The sequence below is a fragment of the Leopardus geoffroyi genome, chromosome D3 (assembly GCF_018350155.1).
Source record: "Leopardus geoffroyi isolate Oge1 chromosome D3, O.geoffroyi_Oge1_pat1.0, whole genome shotgun sequence".
Lineage (NCBI taxonomy): Eukaryota > Metazoa > Chordata > Mammalia > Carnivora > Felidae > Leopardus > Leopardus geoffroyi.
This window is the reverse complement of record NC_059339.1, coordinates 37,701,182-37,725,488: the sequence shown is the minus strand read 5'-3', so window position 1 is coordinate 37,725,488 and position 24,307 is coordinate 37,701,182. Positions and strand designations below refer to the sequence as shown.

Here is a 24,307-nt window from a genome sequence, read left to right as displayed (position 1 = left end):
CATATGATTTCACTCATATGTGGAATTTGAGAGTCTTAAAAGATGACAATAGAGGAAGGGAAGGAAAAATAAGATACAGAGTAGGAGGCAAACCATAAGAGACTCTTAAATGCAGAGAACAAACTGTGTTGATGAGGGTGGGGGGGGGGGTGGAGTGGTGGTGAAAATGGATATAGGGCACTTGTTGGGATGAGCACTGGGTGCTGTATGTAAGTGATGGATCATAGGAATCTGCTCCTAAAGCCAAGACTACATTGTATGTTAGTTAACAATAAAAAAACAAACAAAAAAAAAACATTCAAATAATAGACTCTGAGTAAAGCAGATTAATCTCCATAATGTGGGTGGGCCTCATCCAATCAGTTGAAGGTCTTACAAGATAAAAGACTGACCTCTCCGAAGAAGAGGGAACTTTGCCTGCAGAATGCCTCCAGATTCAAGTCTGCAACATCAATTCTTTTGTGGGTCTGCAGTCTACAAACCTGCCCTATAGATTTCAGACCTGTCAGCCCCCACAATTATATGAATCAATTTCTTTAAAATTTCTTTTAAATAAATCTTTCTATATACATGTACACACATATACATATACATATACATATACATATACATATACATATAATTCATCATTATCAAGTAGGGACAAAGATTGTGAACAGAGAGTGTGTGACAGGACTGTCAGCTACTCCCATTGGTTCTGTTTCTCTGCAAAACCCCAACAAACACAACGCCCTCCAGTTCACCATCTCTATCCCTTACTTGATAATGATCAATTACCTTCATCTTTATAAAACAGAAGTCTCTAAAACCTAACACATGCCAGGACTGATACTTGATGGATTTTCTTTCTGGAATTTCCCTGTACATACATAGGTATAGCTTTATCTCTAGTTCAAAAAGTAACACATGCTTCTGGTAAACTAAGTAAATAGAAAAGACAATATAAAAGGCACCTCTAATCATCTAGTAATAACTACTCTTAACCTTTTAGTCTATGTCTCCACATCAAATTTAAGCTCCTTCTTAAATGACCATTAGATAACTGATTTTGTAAGGGGGGGGAAATATTTTTTTCTTCTTTATATTTTAGATTATTTTTTTTTTCAAACTATTCATCAAATAATTATCTTCAGTTGGAGAAATACCTCTTTCTAAGAAGACATAAACTATGTGTGGTATATTTGATGGGGTATTAAGATAAAAGGAGATTATTTTAGAAATTTTATTTGAGGGGCATCTGGGTCACTCAGTCAGTTAAGCATCCAACTTCAGCTCATGTCATGATCTCTCCGTCCATGAGTTCAAGCCCCACATTAGGCTCTGTGCCAACAGCTCAGAGCCTGAAGCCTGCTTCATATTCTGTGTCTCCCTCTCTCTTGGTCCTTTCCCCACTTGTGCTCTGACTCTCTCTCTCAAAAATAAAATAAAAACATTAAAGGAAATGTTATTTGATAAAATATTAAGTATGAAAACATTTATCAAGAAGATAAATCTTGTATTTTTCACAGAAGTAATGATATTATAGCAATGCACCATGTTTGTAAATACCAGCATAAAGTCTTGGACAACACTGGCCAGTCACAGAATATCAGTAGGTAGAATTGTATTGATTCCCCTGTTGTGTGAGATATACGTAGTACAATAGCTGATTTACATGTATGCACTATGCTATGTTTAAAATATATATGTACATATAAATGTGTTCAAAGAATATGCATTAAAATGTTTTTAAGATTAAAAAAAAAAGAGGGGCGCCTGGGTGGCACAGTCGGTTAAGCATCTGACTTCAGCCAGGTCACGATCTCGCGGTCCGTGAGTTCGAGCCCCGCGTCGGGCTCTGGGCTGATGGCTCAGAGCCTGGAGCCTGTTTCCGATTCTGTGTCTCCCTCTCTCTCTGCCCCTCCCCCGTTCATGGTCTGTCTCTCTCTGTCCCAAAAATAAATAAACATTGAAAAAAAAATTAAAAAAAAAAAAAGATTAAAAAAAAAGAAAAAGGTCTCCTTTCACCTTCAAAATGAAGTTTACCCTTTAAAATGTATCAGACTTAATGACATTTGTATTCAATAGCTCTATATATAAACCTCAACCAGAAGCAACCAGCTCCTAGTCATTGAGAAAACACCTCTGCTGTGGTTACACAAACTATACAATCACACTGAATTTCCACAGTGAACACAAACTAGAAGGAAGGGCCCAGGAACTGACATCTTACCAAGCATCCATCCTGATTCAAATGCTCTTTGGAATCCATACTAAGCTTCCTCTTTCTGTTGGGCTGTTTCATTGCCACTTTAGCACTCCTTAGCAAAGTGTTTTTCTGCAAAATAGTGCCACATAAAAAATTTAGGAGTTTTGCCCCTTTAGAATAACAAAAACAATCCCCCCAAAATTTTCTCATTAAACTTCTTCTAATTTGTTTCCATAAATACCCTGAAACTGAGGTGACATAAAAATTTCACTGTTGCTTTTATAGACACTACTATAATAATAAGTTAACGGGAAAAGAGATGAGTTTTCCGCCTCATCTAGAATTTATATCACAAAGAAAATAGATACTTTTCTTTGGTCTTACCTATTACATCATTTTTGCTTTGTTTTGTTTTGTTTTTGTTTTTTTGTTTTGTTTGCTTAGCTGATTTAACCAATTTGGATTCACTGCAATCTGCCTATTCAGATAGGCTGTACTCACACAGTCTGACCGTCCACAGGTGTCAAGGCAAAAGTATTCTTGGTGAGAGGACTTTTGTCATACAAGGCATAGCACAGCAATCTGGAACAGAGAAAATAAAAAAAACTTTACCAAACCAATTTATTATGACCACTCTTCAGTACACTAACAATTACAGTAGTGGATTAGTAACAAAATTAAATCAGTAGTAAAAAACTCTCAGCAAACAAAAGTCCAGGACCTGAGGATTCACAGGTAAAGTCTACTAAACATGGAAAGTAAAGCTAATAACTATCCCACTCAAAATTATCCCCAAAAAATATAAAAGGAAGGAATTCTTCCAAATTCATGCTATGAGGACAGAATTACCCTGATACAAAGACCAGACAAAGGCACTACAAAAAGAAAATTACAGGCCAATATCCCTGATAAACACAGATGCAAAAATTCTTCAAAAAAATATTAGCAAACTTAATTCAACCATACATTAAAAGGATCATTCACCAGAAATAAGTGAGATTTATTCCAGGGATGCAAGGATGGTTCAATATCTGAAAATCAATCACCATGACACACCACATTAACAAAATGAAGAATAAAAATTATATGACCATCTCAAAGATGCAGAAAAGCATCTGACAAAATTCAACATCCATTTATGATAAAAACGCCAAACAAATTTGGTTTAGAAAGAACATACTTCAACATAATAAAAGCCACATATGACAAAACCAGATTACTCAATAATTAAAAGCTGAAAGATTTTTCTCTAAGACTAGGAAAAAGACAAGGATGTCCACTCTCACCACTTTTATTCAACATAGTACTAGAAGGCCTAGCTGCAGCAATAAGACAAAAAATAATAATAAGAGGCACCCAAATTGATAAGGAAGAAGTAAAACTTTCATTATTTGCAGATGACATGATACTATATATAGTTGGCCCTCAAACAACATGGGTTTGAACTGCACATGTTCACTTATATGCAGATTTTTTGCAATAAACAAAGTACAGTCCTGTAAATGTATTTTTCTTCTTTATGATTTTCTTAATAACACTTTCTTTTCTCTGGCTTACTTTATTATAAAAGCACAGGATATAATATATGTAATATATAAAACATGGATTAATTGACTATGTTATCAGTAAGTCTTCTGGTCAATAGTAGGCACCTAACAGTTAAGTTTTTTGGGGGGGTCAAAAGTTACATGCAAATTTTCAACTACACTGGGATTGGTGCCCCTAACCCCCACATTGTTCAAGGGACAATTGTACAGAATACCCTAAAGACTCCACCAAAAAACTGTTACAATTAATAAATGAATTCTGTAAAGTCACAGAATACAAAATTAATACCCAAATATTTCTATACACTATGAGCAAAGTAACAGAAAGAAATTATAGAAACAATCCCATTTACAACTGCATCACAAATAATAAAATACCTAGTAAAACATCTAACCAAGGAGTTGAAAGACCTGAACTCTGAAAAACATAAGACATTGATGAAAAAAAAAAAAGAAGATGAAACAAGTAAGTGGAAATATATACCATGTTTGTGGACTGAAAAAATTAAGATTGTTAAAATGTCCATACTATTCAAGTAATCTACAGATTCAATTCAATCCCTATCAAAATGCCAATAGTATTTTTCACAGTATTAGGACAAACAATCTTACATTTATTTTAAACTACAAAAGACCCTGGGGCACCTGAGTGGCTCAGTAGGTTGAACATCCAACTTAGGTTCAGGTCATGATCTCACAGTTCATGAGTTTGAGCCCCGCATCGGGCTCTGTGCTGACAGCTCAGAGCCCGGATGCTGTTTTGGATTCTGTGTCTCCCTCTCTCCCTGCCACGCCCCTCCTCACACTGTCTTTCTCAAAATAAATAAACATTAAAATTTTTAAATAAAACTACAAAAGACCCTGAATACTTAAAGCAATTTTGAGAAAGAAGAACAAAGCTGGAAGTATCACAATCCCAGATTTCAAACTACATTACAAAGCTTTAGTAATCAAAACAGTATGAAACCGACACAAAAATAGATGCATAGATCCACAGAGCAGAATATCCCAAACTTACATAGTAAATAAATGTGTCACAAAGAAGGCAAGAATATAATACAATGATGAAAAAACAGTCTCTTCAATAAATTGTACTGGGGAAGGAGGACAACTACATGTAAACGAATGAAAATGGACCACTTTCATTCACCATACACAAAAATCAACTTAAAATAGATTAGAGACCTAAATGTACGACCTGAAACCATAAAATTCCTAAAAGGAAATGTAGGCAGTAATCTCTTCGACATCAGCCTTAGCAATATTTTTGCGAATCTGTATCGTCATGTATGGGCAACAAAAGCAAAAATAAAAAAATAGCACCACATCAAACTCTTGCACAGCAAAGGAAACCACCAACAAAACAAAAAGGCTACTCACTGAATGGGAGAAGATATTTTCAAATGATATATCTAATAAAGGGTTAAAATCTAAAATATGTAAAGAACACATACAACTCAACACCAAAAAAAACAAATAATCCAATTAAAAACAGGGAGAGGTCTTGAACAGACATTTTCCCAAAGGAGACATCCAGATGGTCAACAGACACATGAAAAGATTCTGAACATCACTAGTCATCAGAAAAATGCAAATCAAAACCACAATAAGATATCATTTCACACCTGTCAAAATAGTATCAAAAAGTCAATAACGTGTTGGCAAGGATACACAGAAAAGACAATCCTTGTGCACTGCTGGTGGGAATGTAAACTGGTATAGCCACTATGGAAAACAGTATGGAAATTCTTCAAAAAATTAAAAATAGAAATACCATACAACTCAGTAATTCCATTTCTGGGTATTCACCAAAAAAAGAAAAAGAAAAAGAAAAAGAAAAAGAAAAAGAAAAACATAAACAAAAACAAAAACAAAACAATAATTCAAAAGGATACATGCACCCCTGTGTTTACTGAAGCATTATTTAAAAAAAAAAAAAAAAGCCAAGGTATAGAAGCAACCTGAGCGTCCACCAATAGATGAATGGATAAAGAAGATGTTAAATAAATACATATATAAATGTGTGTGTGTGTGTGTGTGTGTGTGTGTGTATACACAACAGAATAATACTCAGCCATAAAAAAGAATGAATTCTTGGCACTCATGACAATACGGATGGACATAGAGGTTACTATGCTAAGGGGAAAAAACCAGATAGAAGAAGACAAGTAGTATATGATTCACTTATATGTGAATCTAAAAAATAAAACAAATGAACAAATAAATTCATAGAGATAGAGAAAAAACTGTAAGTTTCCAGAAGGGAGAGAGATAGAAGGATGGGTGAAATAGATGAAGGGGGTTAAGAAGTAAAAACTTCCAGTTATAAAATAAAAACATCATGGGGATGAAAAGTGCAGTATGGAAAATATAGTCAATAATATTAATAATAATGTTGCATGGTGATAGGTGATAACTATACTTACTGTGGTGACCATTTCATAATGTATATATTTGTCAAATCTCTATGTTGTATTCCTGAAACTAATAAAATATTGTATGTCAAACATACTTCAACAAAAATAAAAATTAAAAAAACAAAATGAATACATAAATAACAGTAGACACTCTGAAAAATTATTTGGAATGTGTTTGATAAGCAGGTTAACCATTTTGGAGAACTTACTCATAGTATTAGATGAGTACCACTGGAGCTATAATTCTCTTTGAAAAATTTTAACTACAACTGAAATATAATTTTTAATAAGTTTAGGGGCACCTGGCTCAGTCAGTTAAGCATCCATCCGACTCTTGATTTCGGCTCAGGTTATGAAGCCCCATGTTGGGCTCTGCAATGAGCATGAAGCCTGCCTGGGATTCTCTCTGTCTCCTTCTCTCTCTGCCCCTCCCCAGCTCATGCTCTCTGTGTCACTCTCAAAATAAATAAACTTTAGGAAAAAAAAGTTTAGCAGACCTAAATCATCTATAGTCCCCAGTGTTTTAGAATCATACATCCAACTTCTTCCTTGATATGTGCCCCTGAACAATGACCCCAGATACTATCAACTGAACATATTCACAACTGAGTTCATCATTTCCCCTCTCACTGCCTCCTAGTTCTGCTCTCTCTTCCTATTTGCAGTAATGACATGATTAATCACCCGTTTGCCCACCTCTGCCCCTCACAGTTCTTCAAACTAGACACTGCATAAGAGTACCAAGCCAATGGCAAGTGAAAGCTGAAATGTACTCTGGGTTCTGCACACATGCCATTCCCTCTGCCAGGGTTAACACTGGCCGGTCAGAAAATGCATCTTTTTCTGATTCAAAGACTCCTTTTGGGCTAATGGTGGCCCTGACTGCCTGAGCCAGAGACCTAGGATCATTTACAGCCTTTACATCACACCTCACACTCCATCACCAGGTTCTGCTCATTTTTAACCTACTCAACATTTCTTGAATGCATTTCTCCTACTCCTATTAACTCTGACTACCTCCAATCTTAAGCTCCAGCCAAGTTGTTTGGAACACTGCTTCTCAGCCCCTTACTTTTACTGGTCTCTCAACCTCAGGACACCTTCCCTACTATCTGCCTCTCCTTTTTCAATCTCTAATTCTTAATCATTCTTTATTACTCAACTCAAAGAGACTTCATATTCTTGAGAAAAGTCTTCCTTGCCTACCTCCTGCTCCCAGTGGACCAGGTGTGTCTTACTTAAAATCCATTGTCTTGTTCTTATCTTTGTCACATTCTTCAACACCTTATACTATATATTTTTTTATTTATAGATATGTCTCCCCTTATGTGGCTCTAAGCTTCCTTATGACAAAGATTCTAAATTACTGATCCTTATTTTTCTATTGTCTAGATAGTACCTGGATCACAATGGACTTTCAGGATGGGTTTGGGGCCCTTAACTGCATTGAGTGCATCTTTGAATTATAGAGAAGCCTCAAACACCTTAAGTTAGTGTTATTAGTTCTTGATCACTACACCACCCCTTTTATCGTGCTATATGCCTAGATAAGTGTAGTTCTCTAACTTAACAACTCCTTTCTCTTTTTCTTTCATATATTAAAAAAAAAAATTTTTGCTCATATCCATTTCCTTCTAGCCATTTGATATTTATGTCCTTAAGATAGGCACTTACATAATAAATTCAATAATATTACATTCATTTTGTAGGATATAAATAAAATTTATCATGCCTAGCTCCCAGTAATACTCTGAACATCTATGCAAATGAACAGCTTAGACTTGATGCCTTTAGCAAAGTATTATTGCACAAGACATAAGCACTGCCAAGGCTAGCTTGCATTTCATGACTAATAACACCCCATGGCTTGTCAAACTGAAATCATCTGGCCACTAAGGCTTTTCTCCTGCCATCAAAGTGATCTGTTTTGCTAATCTCTAGTAATTATCAATAACTCTGGTTTGTTAAAAAAAAAACAAGGAAGCCTGAATTCATATTATATATTGGAGAAAAAAGATGAATTTTTTTCTACTGAAAAGTTTCAAAATACAATTTAGTAACAATTGGATTTCCTTTAGATAATGAAACAAAAATACAAAATATACCCAACAGCCCATATAAGATTTTGCTGCCAGACAAAAAAGGAATTAAATATAATTCTTCATCAAATGCAACACAAAGGAGACGGATGATATGCAGATAGGAAGATGGACAGATAGAAGATAGCATGACACAGAAAGGGCGACAGGAAGGTTTTATATAACCCCTTCAATGTCAAACCACAAGATATATTCTACCAACAAAATAGAACACTTCTTTTGATATAAACTTAACCTGATATCCTTGGCACAGTATCAAAATACATGCATTATTCTGATTGTCCTAATACATGGCCTACTCCCAGAAAGCCCCAAATGTCACATCAGTCACGTGGCTCCTTCCTGAGTTTTGAAGAAATAAAAAAAAAAAAATTAGAGCCAAGGAAGAATAGCGTCATATTCTAAAACACATTAAAGAAATATCATCCAGGGGAAATGAAGGTGAATAATGACTAGGTGGCACTGCGCCCCAGGGTACTTTGGCTCTGTAACTATACCCAAGCACTAGCTATAATAGAAAACATTTTTAAGTGATTTTAATTAAAGACACTTCTAAATAGTATTTTAAAGCAGGACAGATAATAATGTAAATGATTTGTATTTCGATAGAAACTCTGGAAATAGTGCACTGATTTTCAAATTAATCCTCTGAATCAGTTTGATTTTCCTTCTCGGTAGTGGAATTTTCATCTTGCATACTGCCTAACACTTGTGTTACTGACCTCCTAATTAAGCAGACAAATTAAGATTATTATTTAGAAAAAATGTAAACAATTTTAATACTTCAAATTTTAAGTCTATAAATAACAAAAATAATGTTCTGTCTGCTTATATCCACTTGCTATTTGGTAATTCTTACACAAAATACTTATTGATCACCTGTTATCATCAAGACAGGCATAGATACTTTGCAGAATATAAGGATGATTCCTAAGACATTTCAGAAAGGAGATAATGAAAGTAGCCCTATTGTCCCATAACCCAGGATAGTTCTGTCTCATGCCATCCTGGTATAATTATTAGCACTACCACCTTCCACTCCCAAAAATGTTTCAGTTTAGACAGTAAATCATATGGTCACTGTATGGATAAAAAATATACACAAAATAACAAAAAATAAGAGTCATAAATGGTTAATTCATATGATGTTCACAGGAGAGAGAGTATGTTTAACAATGATTAGAAAACGCACTGTGGAAGAACATTTCACCTGCTTCTACGATGCTGCATAGAATTTAAAGTGAATTTAGCACCAAAATATCGAATTCAAATATCTGATTATTGTATTGATTTGCCACTATTTCAAAGATATTACCAGGCTAAAATGTAACCATTGATACTCAGTGTCAATAATAATACATAGTAGTTGGTGTTTGAATAAATTAATAAATAACTACAACTAAGTGCATTTTGACAATTTCTGTGTGAATTTTTGCCCTCTCTTAATTGTATTAGCAGTTAACATTACCTGTGTACTCATATATTCTTGGCATAGCCACAACCCCTCTACATACAGACTTTCAATTAATACTTATGACAACCCAAGGACATATGTACCATTATCACTCATACTTTACAGATGAGGAAATGCTCCTTTGCTCTAAACCAAGAACAAAGCCATTAAAATATACACCAAATAACCCTCTCTGTCAACATACCACAAATCAGAAACAGAGTAGCAAGTCTTAAAGCTATCGGGCTTCAAAGCAAGAGAAAGGCAGAGGAAGTTAGGAAGCCAGTGGTCAATAAAAGATGGGTGCTACAGCCAGGTTTATCCTCAGAAGCCAAGAGGTGGAAGGAGGCTCCACCATTGGTGAATGGGAGCCAAATGGAACTTCTGAGACAAACGCCCGGAAGGATGGACTATAACTTTGAGTCTAAGAAGGCAGGAAGAACAAATGCTAACTCCTGACCAGGAAGTGGGCTGCAGGGAGCCAGGCACAGGCAACCACAAACACTAAAAATCCAGGAGAAAGTAGGTATGTATAGAATGAGGAAAAAAAATCCTCCCACTCAAAGTGCCTCTGAAAATCAAAATTCAAAAACACAAAAAGAAATCAAATACTAAGAAACACCATAAAATCAGCCACTGGAGGGAAGAATTCATCCTGATAAAATTTAAATTATGGAAAATATTGATAAATATTTTTAAATAAATCAGTTTAGGTTACTCAAAATGATAAATGAAGTAAAAACAGGCCTAAGAAATGAACAAGAAATGGTGAACAGTAACACAAGTAGGTAAAACTAAAAGATATGGATATGAAAAAAGCTTAAAACCTTGGCAATTTAAAGTACAGTCAACAAGATAACCAAACATGACATACTTTAAGCCAGACCAAGAAAAAAGAGAAGATTCAAATTACTAAAACCAGAATGAAAGAGGTTATATCAGTACTGATTTTACAAAAATCAAAAGGATTATAAGGGAATACAATTGACCCTTGAACAAAATAGGGGTTAGGGACACTGACACCCCGTGCAATCAAAAATCTATTCATAACTTTTGACTCCTTGAAAAGTTAACTACTAATAGCCTACTGTTGACCAAAGCCTTACTGATAACATAAACAGTTGATTAATACACAGTTTGTATGTTACATATATTATATACTGTATTCTCACAGCTAAAGAAAAAAATGCTGTTAAGAAAATCATAAGAAATAGAAAATACATTGAGTACCATACTGTATTTATCAAGAAAATTCTTGTACAGTAGACCCACGCATTTCAAACCTATGTTGTTCAAGGGTCAACTGTTCCACAAAAATTGTGTGCAAATTAGATAACTTAACATGAAATTTCTAAAAATACATAAATTACTGAAAACGACTCAAGAAGAAATAGAAAGCGGAGTACATCTATAAGTAAAGAGATAAAAGTAGCAATTTTAAGACTTTCCAAAAGAAAAGCCCATGCCCAGATGATCTACATTGAATATTTGAAGAATAATACCAATCCTTTACAAACTCTTCTCCAAAAAGAAGAGATGAAGCATTACTTCCAACTCATCCTGTGAGACAAACCAGTACAGCCCCGATTTCAAAACCAGACAATGATAACACAAGAAAATAAACCTATAGACCAATATCCCTATGGACACAGATTCAATAGTCTTCAACAGAATACTAGCAAACTGAATCCAGCAACATATAAAAGAATTATGCAACATGACCAGTAATGGAAGGTTAATTTAATATTAGAAAATCAAGGGTCAACTGTATTCTCTTACAATCCTTTTGATTTTTGTAAAATCAGTACTGATATAAATCAGTATTATACCACATTAAGAGAATGAAGAACAAAAACCACAGTCATATCAATAAACACAGAAAAAGCTTTTGATAAAAGTTAGACTCTTTCATGTTTTAAAAAAATGCACTTATCAAGATAGGAATATGAGGAATTTCCTAAAGCTGATAAAGAGTTTATCAAACACCTACACCTGACATAACACTCAGTGGTGAAAGACTGAAAGCTTTCCTTCTAAGATCACAAACAAGACAAAAATATCTCACCATTTCTATTTAACAATGTGCTAGAGATTCCAGTCAGGGCAACTAGGCAAGAAAAAGAAAAAAAAAGCACCCAATAGGAAAGGAAGAATGAAAACTGTCTCTGTTTACAATGACATGGTCTAGTATGTAAAAAAAAAAAAAAATCCTAAGCAATCAACTAAAAAACTATTAGGCTTAATACATATCATATACAAATTATGAAACCAGTTCATATACAAATTATTTGCATTTATATACAAGTGAAATTAATAAACCAAGAATAAATTAAAATAACTGCATTCACAATAAGATCAATAAAATAAGTATAAATTTAATAAAGAAGTGCAAGACTTACAGACTGAAAACTACAAAACACCATAAAAAGAAATAAATGAAAAAAAATAAATGGAAAGATATTCCTTGTTCATATATTTGAAGATTTACTAATTTTAAGATAGCAATATTATCCAAATTAATCTATAGATTCAATGCAATCTCTACCAAAATCCCAGGTGGGAGCCTAAAATTCAAATGTAAATGCAAAAAAAACAAAACAAAACACACACACACACACACACACACACACACACACACAAACCCACACAGAACAGCCAAAACAATCATGAAAAGGAAGTAGCAAGTTGGAGAACTCTTACTTCCTGGTTTCAAAACTTATTACAAGTTGCAATAATCAATACAGTGTGGCACCGGCATAAAGACAGACACACAGACCAATTAAATAGACCGATATTCTAGAAATAAACCCATACATCTATGTCTACTTAATTTTCAACAAAGGTGTCAAGACAATTTGCTAGGGAAAAAAAATAGTCTTTTCAACAAATGGTGTTGGGACAGGTAGACATTCACATGCAAAAGAATGAAGCTGGATCCCTCCCTCACACCATAATACAGATATTAATTCAAAGTGGGTCACAGACTTAAATGTAAGAACTAAAACTACAAAACTCTTGAAAGAAAATACAGGAAGGAAATACAGGAAAGAAAATACATGCCCTTGGGTTAGGAAATGGTTCCTTAGATATGACACCAAAAAAGTACAAGTGACAAAAGAAAAATAGGTAAAGTGGACTAAATCAAAAGTAAAACCTTTTGGGCTGCAAATGATACCATCAAGAAAGTGAAAGGACAGCACACAGAATGGGGTGGGGGTGGGGGGATAAGTGCAAATAATATATCTTAAAGACCTGTATTCAGAATATAAAAAGAAGTTTAACTATTAATAAGAACCCCTCCCCCAAACAGGCAAAGGATTTAAGCAAACATTTCTCTAAAAAAAAAAAAAAAGATGTACAAATAGACAATAAGGACGTGAAAAGAGGATATTCAACATCATTAATCATTAGGGAAACAGAAATAAAAAACACAAGATACCATTTCACACCCACTATAAGATAGCTATAATCAAAAAGTCAGACAGTAAGAAGGATATGGGAAAATCAGAGACGTCTCATATTGCTCGTAGAATGTAAAATGGTGCAGTCATTTTGGAAAACAGTTTGGTAGGATGGAAAATAGTTTGGTAGCTCCTCAAAATGTTAAACAGCGTGTACCAGCAATTCCACTCCTAGACATGCACCCAAGAGGAAAGAAAACACACATCCGTACAAAAACTTGTGCACAAATGTTCATAGCAGCATTATTCATAACAGCCAAAAAGTGGACACAACTCAAAGCCCATCAATTGATAAATGGATATAGTTACTAAGGCAGTATGATACTTGTGCAGAGATATGCAAACAGACCAACAAAAAAGATGAGAGAGCCTCCAAAAAGAAAGGTATATGTGAAAACTTGATTATCAGAGGAAATATAAGGCCAGCTGTGAGCTTTTCATATATGACCTTTACTATGCTGAGGTACTTTCTTTCTATCCCTAGTTTACTGAGAGTTTTCGTCATGGAAGAGTTTTTGAATTCTATCAAATGCTTTTTTTGCATCTAATAAAATGATTATGTGATTTATTTCATTAATGTAGTAATCACATTAATTGATTTTGTATGTTGAGCCATCCTTTTATCCCAAAGATAAATCCCATTTGGTCATGGTGTATGCTCCTTTTAATGTGTTGTTTGATCCTGATTGCCTATATTTTGTTGAAGATTTTCTCCATCTATATTCGTCCTTGATGCTGGCCTACAGTTTTCCTTTCTTGTGGTATCTTTGTCTAGCTTTGGTATTGGGGTAATGCCAGCCTCATAAAACAAATTTAAAAGTATTCTCTTTTCAATTCTTTATAAGAGTTGGAGAAGCAATGGCATCAATTATTTTCTTTTAATGTTTATTTTTGAGAGAGAGTGAGAGAGAGAGAGAGAGAGAGTGAGTGGGGGAGAGGCAGAGAAAGAGAGACACAGAATTGGAAGCAGGCTACAGGCTCTGAGCTGTCAGCACAGAGCCCCATGGGGGGCTCAAACTCATGGACATCAAGATCGCGACCTGAGCCAAAGTTGGATGCTAAACCTACTGAGCTACCCAGGTGCCCCATTAATTCTTTTTCAAATGTTTGGTAGAATTCACCAATGAAGCCATCTGGTCCTCAGCTTTTCTATCTTGGAAGTTTTTTATTACTGATTCAACTTCCATAGAAGTTACAGATCTATTCAGAGTTTCTATTTATTCATGATTTAGTCTTGGTAGATTGTATGTATCTAAAAAATTATCCATTTCTTCTGGGTTATCCAGTTTGTTGGTATAGAATTGTTGATCCTTTTTACCACTATAGCATTTGTTGTAATATCCCTTCTCTCATATATGATTTTGAGTCTTCTCCTTGTTTCCTAATTGGTTTAAAGATTTTTCAATTTTATGTTTTCAAAAACTCAATTCTTAGTTTCATTGGTTTTCTTTTATTTTCTATTTTCTATCTCATTTATTTCTGTCCTAAACTGTTATTGTCTTTATTCTGGTAATTGTGGGTTTAGTTTATTCTTCTTTTTCTAGCTTCTTAAGGTGTAAAGTTAGCTTGCTTATTTGAGATCTTTTTTTGTTAATGTATTCACTTATCACAATAAACTTTCAACTTTTGTTGTATGCCATAAGTTGCATTATGTTGTATTTTTGTTTTCATTTGTCTCAAAGTATTTTCTAATTTCCTTTTTGATTTCTTCTTTAACCCATTGGTTGTTCGAGTGTTTGTTTAATTTCACATATTTGTGTGAATTTTCCAGTTTTCCTTCTGCTACTGATCTCTACCTTTACTCTACTGTGATCAGTAAAGATTCTTGGTATGATTTCAATCATTCTAAATTTGTTAAGACTTGTTTTGTGACCTAAAATATTACCTATCCTGGAGAAATTTCTGTGTGTGCTTGAGAAGAAAATGTATTCTGCTGATATTGAGTGGAATGCTCTGTATTTGTTTGGTCCATTTGCTCTACAATATTATTCAAGTCCTCTGTGTCATTATTGATCCTCTGTGGATCTTCTATCCATTACAGAAAGTGGGGTATTGAAGTCTTCTACTGTTAGAGTTACTGCTGTCTATTTCTCCTTCAGTTCTGTCAATGTTTCCTTGACATACTTAAGTGCTCTGATGTTAAGTACATATATGTTTATAACTGTGATACCTTCTTGGTGGACTGACCTTTTGATCATTATATAATGTTCTTCTTTGTCTCTTGTGACAGTTTTTTACTTAAATTATATTTTGTCTGATACAAATATACCCACCTCTCTTAGCTATAGCTATAGCAGCTAAGCTGATCTCTTTTGGTTTCCATTCATATAAAATGTATTTTTCCATACCTTCACTTTCCTCAGTTTAAATTCTTGACCCTCCTCTACAGAATGAGACATCCTCACTCTTGCCATGGCTCCATTTGAACCAAATACACTCAATTTAGGCTTGCCTATGACTTGTTTGGCCAATGGGAGATGCAATGTTAGCTGGGACTTAAAATGTGCTGGTGCAATTTGTGTTGACTTTACTACATTGCAACTCTACACCATTAAAAGGGTATGCCTCAGTTAGCCTTTCATCCTTCAGAGTGAGCCCCACAATGAATAAAGGTAGCACACCTGAACCTTACCAACTTGTAGCCACACCCAGCATACCACTGGCCTGAAGTCTTTTATAAACTACCCAGGAGGGGTGCCTGGGTGGCTCAGTTGGTTAAGCATCTGACTTTGGTCCAGGTCATGATCTCATGGTTTGTGAATTCAAGCCCCACATCAGGCTTTCTGCTGTCAGCACAGAGCCTGCTTCAGATCTTCTCTCCCCTTATCTCTTTGCCCCTTCCCCACTTGCGCCCTCATATGTGTACACTCTCTCTCAATAAATAAATAAATAAATAAATAAATAAATAAATAAATAAACATTAAAAAATAATAAAAAGGTAAGCTTCTCAGGCAAACCCAGTCACAAATCAGTCAAAGATCTATTAAGATCTTGAGATGCAGTAGCTTTGGTAGCAATAGCAGACAGATATAACAATCCATAGAGGGGAGAAAGGTGCAAAGCCATGAATAAGCACTTCATGAAGAAATTTTAGAAAAGTTGCTCAGCCTGGTTAGTAATCATGAAAATTAAGAATAAAACCACAATGAGATACCAATTCATGACCATTAGAGTGGCAAAAACTTAAAACTCAGATAATAACAGATGTTGGCAAGGTTGAGGAGCAATGGGAACTCTCATACTCTGCTGGCAGAAGATTAACCACCAAAAAACAATTTAGCATCATAAACTTGAAAGCTGAAGAGGTTCCAGCAAATCCCATGACCCCAGGACTGTAGCAATTGTACTCCATTAGGAGACAAGTTTATATTAATGGAGGGGGTGGGGGTGGGAAGGAGGAGAGACTGGAAACAATCCAAATATGTATCGGTAGGAATCTGAAAAAAGTAGCTTGTGTTATATTCACACAATATAACATTACACAGTGAAAATGAATCAGCTGCAACTACATATGCAAGAACATAATTAGCAATAACGTTGGATAAACAAAGCAAACCAGAAGACTGCAGCATACATTTTTAAAACACAAACCAAGCAAAAGCACTCAATATGTGCCTTAGAGATACATTCTTATGTGGCAAATTATTTTGAAGAAGCAAGGCAATGATAAACATAAAATGCAGCAGAGTAGTTTGGAGAGGAAAATTAACAGTACTATAATCTTTTCATTCTTAAGCTGGATATTGGCTTCATAGGTCTACTTTTTTCTATTGTGCTTCATAACTGACAATTGAAATATATCGTTGTGTATATATAAAATGGCAAAGTATTTTTTAATCATTTGAAATGGTGTAATCTAGTCATCCAAGATAATAAAAGAAAAGCTTACAGAGGTAAAAGAATGGACATAGCATTTTCTTCTAACTGAACAGTCCATTTTTCTTGTTTTTAAATCCCTTTTTCACCAAGACTCACTACCTTTTGCTCTTATATTTGGAAACAAATATCTCACTAGACCTTTTCTGAGCATGTACTATGTGCAGACAGCAAGAGGCACATAGGCCAGGAGCATGTGTTACTCCTACCTGCCTTCATTAGACCATGCTATTCTCAAAGAAATAAGAGTCTATAACTGAACCAAGGGCATTGGCCTCCTCCATGCTGCTTGCCAGACCCAGGGCATAAACTGAACTCCAGAATTTCTAGTTCCACCAAGTGAATTCTCAGCAGGGCAAAAATGGGGGTGAAAAATCACAAGACAGAGAAACTGAATCTGGTTCTCCTAAGCAAAAAGGTTATTTACTGGAAGAATATTTAGGACTCAAAGATTTAATGTCCCACAGCAGGATCAGATAGAAACAAAGAAATGCATATTAAAAATAAATATCCTCTTACACGCATGAATATGACTGGCAAGGACTTGGAGAGAAAGTGAAGCAGCAGGAACTTTCACATATTGCTTAAGTGTAAACTGGTATACTACCAACTAGATCCAGATGTTTCTAGAAACACAGAAAAACTCTAGCACAGGTGCAAAAAGAACATGCTTATTGTGGCATTGTCTGAAATAAGAAAAATTTGGTAATACTCTAAATACCCCAAAACAGGGAAAAATTAATACGTTGTAATATATTTAAAAGGGGGACACTTGGGTGGCTCAGTTGGTTGAGGGTTTGACTCTTAATTTCGGCTTAGGTCATGGTCTCAGCGTCGTGGGATCAAGTCTCACGCTGGGCTCCATGCTGAAGATTCTCTTTTTCCTCCTCTGCTCCTCTCCCCCACTCATGCTCTCTCTCTAAAATAATTTTTAAGGGAATACTATACAGCATTTTAAACATACATGAGCTAGAATGACATATATCCCATCACAGATAAATCTCTAAAATACATTTGAACAAGAAGATCAAGTTGCAGGATAATGTACATACCAAAGACCATCTATGTAGTGTCTGCTTATGGATACATAGATGTCCATTCAAAGTATAAGAACATGACTGAGGATGATACAAAACTGCAGCTTAGTAGTCCCATCTCAGTAGGGGTGGAAATAAGTAGGTCTGGGGAAAGGAGACTGCAACTGTAATTACAATGGTTTCATTGCTTTTAAAAAATAGAAGTTAATAGGTCAAAATATTGAAATTTTTCAATCTAGATGGCCAGCACAGAGTTGTTCATTTTATTATTCTCTGTACTTCACTGCATATTTGGAATATTTATGATGAAAATTCAACATTCAGGGTAGTTTTACAGGAGGAATGTTAGATCTTCATATTTATTTCTATAAGGGTTTCACTTGCTCATGAATATTATCATCAAGTAATGAAGTTCTATCCTCGCTCAGTATCAAGTATTCGCTCAGAATCTTAAACTACAACCAGGACACATAACAAATCACAAATATAATCATCCCTGCAACTACTAGTTATTAAGGAAGCTTCTTCTATGTGCCAGGCATGCGGTGGCAGCCTCTCAACAGCCCTTTTGGCATTAACAAGCCCCAGCTGACAAGCCAGGCCGAGCAAAGCTTGAACTGGTCTAAGTGCAAAATGTCATACCTTAGCTAATGACCCCATTTCTGAAAACATATTTTTGCTGCATTTAGCCACAACACGGAGATAACGCATGTGTTTAATACATAGCTGTAATATTAGCATATATTTTTTATTGTGAGATAATGGCAAAATGTGTACATACGTTACTTGCCTAAGCTCATGTGGCTACTGACAGCAGAGATAGACAGACCACTTCATACCTTATTGAGGAGGACAGACTATACTCATTAAAACAGATTTTCCAACAAATGCCACTATGAAGCCTTGCCCAAATTAAATTTTCCTAATATCACACCACTAGGCACATTCAAATAAATCTCCTTCCAGGAGTATCTTTAATACAATGGCACTTGAATCATGATAACAGGTACTGCTGCCTAAAATGCCACATTAAATGACATGAGAATACATTATTTGCAGAAATAAAAATTGAACTGTGTTACAAGAGCATGGTGTCTGATACAAGCTTTACAAGAATGCATTAGGTATCTGAATTCTATTCATCAGAATTTTCATCAGGCAAATCACAAACGAGTACTACAGAAACTTTCCCTTTCTCTATTTCTTTGATACAATGACTTGGAAGAAGTCAGACCAGGGTAGCAGAAAACTCATCCGATCACAAGTTCTCGACCTGACTGCTCAGCTCACTGGCAATGAGATGGATCCTCATCCACACTGAATAGAGTCATCCACACTTCCACTCTTATGGAAAATGACACAATGACCGGGACATGTTCTGTTCTTAATGGAAGTGTAACATACATACAGAAAAAAAAAATGCATAAAAGGGGTGCCTGCCTGGCTCAGTTGGAGCATGTGACTCTTGATCTTGGGGTTTTAAGTTTGAGCCCCATGTTGAGTGTAGAGATTACTTAAAAATAAAATCTTTAAAAGAGAAAAGAAAGTAAAAGTGAAGTATATATAAATGTATCTCCATCGAAGATAATCTTGATAGCTATCCCAACTTCTAACACAATAGATAACTTCTGTATCTTTTTATACACTATATAAAGGACTTACACAGTACACGTTGTTTTTGTGTCTGTTTCTTTTGCTGACACATGACCGTGATAATCATCCATACTGCTGCATGTACATGTAGATAGTTCACTCTTATTGTTATAGACTCTTGCAGAGTATGTCACAACATACTTATCTGCTTTGTGTCTGGTGAGTGTTTGGGTTATTTCCAGGTGTGAGGTATTACAAATACTGCTATCTGACATTCTACTACATTTTTCCCGCTGCAATGTCCATTCAGCACATTTCTTCTAGGAGTGGAATTACTGGGTCACACAGTATGTGCATTACCTTCCTATCGATACTGTAACAAATTACCACTAACTTGATTGCTTAAAACTACTCAAATTTATTATACATATATATTACATATGGAGGTCAAAAGTCCTAAATGGGTCTCACTTGGCTAAAGTCATGGTATCAATAAGGCCTACATTCCTTTCTGGAGGGGAGAATCCATTTTCTTGCCTTTTCCAACTTCTAGAGGCTACCCACATTCCCTGGCCTGAAACCACTTCTTCCACCTTTAAAGCCAAATGACCAGTCAAGTCATTCTCACAACACATCACCCTGACACTGATTCTTCTGGCTTCCCTCTTCCACATTTAAAGGACCCATGTAATCATATGGGTCACATTGGAATAATGCAGGATAATTTCCCTATCTTAAGGTTGACTGATTACCAATCTTAATTTCACCTACAACCTTGACTCCCCTGCTTGCCTTATACCATACGTATCCAGACCTATTTTAGGGATCAGGATATGGACATATTTGAGTGTCAGTATCCTGCCTTTCACAGTATGCATATATTTTGAACATGTTTTTAAAACTTGTAGGTATTACAAACATTTTATTATAACATTATGGCAAGTTTCTTCCTTTCTATGCAGCAGTTCTAGTTTTTTCTCAGCCTTGTAATTCTTCTAACTAGAAAAACCTTTTGCAGTTACTAAGCATAAACATAAATTTAAAAAAGTGTGTGTGTGTGTGTGTGTGTGTGTGTGTGTGATTTCCACTATGTGAAAGACAATACAGTAGGGGCTACAGAAATGACTTCTGGTCAAGATGGGAAATGCAATAGGTGTGGGGGAAAGAATATATTGGAGAAATATAACAAAAATATTTGTATTACACAGCTGAGCTCTAGGCTGCTTAAAAGACAGAAATCTTCAGATGCCAAAAACAAAGATAAAACTGAGGAAACTAAATCAAATATACAAATTAGGAGCTTTTATTTGTATTCCCACCTGGGGATAGGAAAGGAAACCAAAAGCTGCAAGCATGGTTTTAAGGAAAGGGTCGCCTTCACTAACACATTGGTGCAAAAATAATCACCAAGAAATCAGAAACGCAATCCTGTACTACACACATGCACAGGGCTCCAATTTTTCCTATCAAGAAAGCTCAGTGATAGCAAGACTGCCCCACAGCAACATCTCAACCACCCAGGACACTCTCAGAACTCATATGAAACTACCCCTGAAGATAAAACTCACAGACTAAAACCACAGAACACACAAGGAAACCCACCAGAGTCAGCAAAAGCAACAAAGAATTAACACTTTGGATGTCTTCATAATAGAAAAAGACTAGAAGGACTTAAATATAAGAATATATAGGCTCTTGAAGAAATAAATGATAATACTGACTCCTTAAGACAAGAACAGAACATTGTTCAAAAAATTTTTTGAGAGAGTGAGAGCTGAGTGGCATGCTGCTTGCAATTCTCCTTTCTCTTGCCCTCTGCCCCTCCATTCCTCACACTCTCAAAAGAAAAAAAAAAAGCAGATTTCAAAAACAAATAGAAAATATAGAAATGAAATGCATAATGTGGTATGAAAACTATGCCAAATAAGTATACTTTTTAGAACTGAAAACTGGTAAACTGGAATCCAAAGCTAAAACAATTACCCAAAATAAAGCACAAGAAGAGCAGGTATGAAAAATTATTAAAGAGAACAGATATAAGGAGAACTTAATAGGCCCCCACATACATATAACAGATCTAGAAGGAGAGATTTATAGTATCTAGAAGAAAAATGTAAAGAGTCAAAATGTTCAAAAGGCAAAGTCAAGCACCATCTCTACCTCCACAGGTCACATGGCAGGAAAAAAACCCTGGCCCAAGTTCTCAGAGCTGAAAGTAGCACCTGCAACTCTGATTCCCAGGGAAGGACCCTTCCAACCATGACATTCTGCCTCCCTAGTGTGTCATCATCTTCTCCCTCTTCAGACTTGATTGACATAATTTTGAAGTAGGGAAGTAATATTACCCTACAAGACTGAGAGAGTCAGAGCTGAGGTTGGGGATCTATTTCCCTGGATTTAGTTCCAGATTCACTAGCGTAGTTCTTACTTTCCCCTCTTGTTCAGAGAAGCCAAGTAGTTTACATGTGCTGTAGACCACTGGGCTTCTGCTCAATACTGCCAGTAAAGAGAATCCATTGGTTTGGCTAGTTCACCATCCTGTTTCTTTGTCCAGCTACTTGACTTTTACTTTGAGAAGCCTCATGCTGAGTCCACATAGTTCCAAAGTAGGCAGGTAACCCAGGAAGGTTAAAAAAAGGGCCAACTCAATAAAATTCATCCTCTTGGCCATAGTAAGTGCTTCAGAAATAGATATGTAAACTAAGAAAGACCAAAGAGATCTCATTCTAGGACTCCAATTGGAAATGCTGGGCAAAAGAACCTTTCTTCTGAGATTATAAATTAGTAGAAGCTAAGTCTGGAGCTGCAGAGGCCACCAAGTAAAAGACAGCTTCAATGAGAGCAACAAGGAGGGAGGCAGAACCAGATGTTGGGAGGGATAAATCCCTGGATCCAGCCATACCTGATCCAAAGACACACCAGGGCTTCTGAGTTTTATGAGCTAATAATTTCCCTTTTCTGCTTAAGCCAATTTGAATTGGATTTCTGTCATTTGCAACTGAAATAGTCCAAGCTAATAAAAATTTTAGAAGCAAAGAAGCAGCAGTGACTGCAGCAACACCGAGAGGACAGCTGCTCTCTAAATAGTTCCCCAATTTAAAACACTGAAAAAGATTTGGATTGTAATCCCAACATTACTCTAACTCATTAAGCATATCATACTCTGTGGATCCAATTTTCATTTTGCAATGTCTTGTGCTCTTCCAACCACCTCGAAAGACCTCACAAAATTATAAACAATAATTTTAAAACAAAATGGTTCTCAATTATCTAAAATTTAAAAACCATGACATTTACAATTTTAGGGAAATTAAGATATGGCACAAAATAAAAGCCTTAAAAGAGTAGAAATCAATAATGATAACGATTGGGTTCTGGAAGACGTAGAAGCAATAGTAGGTGAGATTCTAGTGCACCAAACCAACAAAGCACCTAACTGTTTATGAATAAGACAGTAGCATGTAAGGGAAGGACTAAGATGGAGTGGGGAGTGATGCTCACATGTGTTTATGTAACTTTGAACATAACTCCAGCTATATGAGACTACAAAAATCTCCCAGGCAAATCAATCGAAACAACACATCTTTTTTCTGTCTTCCACTTTCAGAGTCTCTTGTGCCTCTTTATGTTCCTAGTCGCTCCATAATGTTAAAATGATCCTCCCATAACCCCCAAATATCAAATATTAATGTCAAGCAGTGTTCTAAACTCATCATTTCTGTCCATACTGTCTGCATAAAGACATGTATATCTGTGGTCAGAAATACAAAACACATCATGTATACAGTAGTCAGATACTAAGTGGCCATAACATATGCCAACATACACCATATTTGACTAATAACAAAACACAGCTTGTACATTTTAACAAATCTGAAATCAGGATGGTCTCGCAGTGCTGCTAGCCAGGTAGCAGTTCTTACGTAAGTATCACTGCCTGACTCCCCTTCACAGACCTGGCTATGCCTCCTGGGGGCTGGAGAGAACAACTATAACCTTTTATGCTTTGGTCAACAAACCACTTGCAGATCATTTGAAGAAAGAATACAAGTCTTTGTTGTTGTCAGATAAACCATCTGATGATACCATCAAAATGCACAGAATGTATGCCAACAGCCTGAAAGAAATCCCAGAGATAATACTGAAACACTCTTTTAAGAAATAATTCAACATTAGCATTCCTGAGGGCACAGAGGATGATACTATGTGGGAAAACACCGTAGTGATGATGACTGAGTCGCAGTGATTCAGTAGAGTTGGACTCTGAAGGTGATTAAGTTTAGAAAAGCCCAATCCAAGTTACTAAACTAATATTTTCCTTTTTGAACTGTACAAGAATGATAAATAATAAAAATATATGTTTAAGTACAGAAGATTCTTTCAATAAAATATAAATTCTTAGTGATATGAAAACATCAGATAACTGTTTAATTGACATTGCTTTTTCATACTTCTGGCCCTTAAATAATGAAGCAACTTACAATCAATAGTGTCTTATACTAGATGAAATTCAGTGGTTTCCATACAACAGTCACACACAGCAAATCTACTGTCCAGTTTGTGGAAGATATGGTTTGTTCTGGAGTAAGGAGATGGTGATTACCAAGAAGATATGAGCTGATTTCCTTTTAATATT

The 24,307-nt window shown here is 35.5% G+C and overlaps 1 protein-coding gene across 3 annotated transcripts in view; it reads right to left on the bottom strand.

Moving 5' to 3' along the window:
- The window catches only part of L3MBTL4 (L3MBTL histone methyl-lysine binding protein 4), a 446,682-nt gene that overhangs the window by 359,939 nt on the left and 62,436 nt on the right, over positions 1-24,307 (bottom strand). For 2 of the 3 annotated variants that reach the window (XM_045458490.1, XM_045458491.1), the window contains exons 2-3: positions 2,690-2,770; positions 2,213-2,317 (exon numbers count right to left, since the gene is read on the bottom strand). In XM_045458490.1, the coding sequence (XP_045314446.1) occupies positions 2,213-2,284 (72 nt within the window). In that variant the 5' untranslated portion in view covers positions 2,285-2,317; positions 2,690-2,770. The remainder of the gene's footprint in view (positions 1-2,212; positions 2,318-2,689; positions 2,771-24,307) is intronic. The other variant, XM_045458489.1, reaches the window with a different exon arrangement.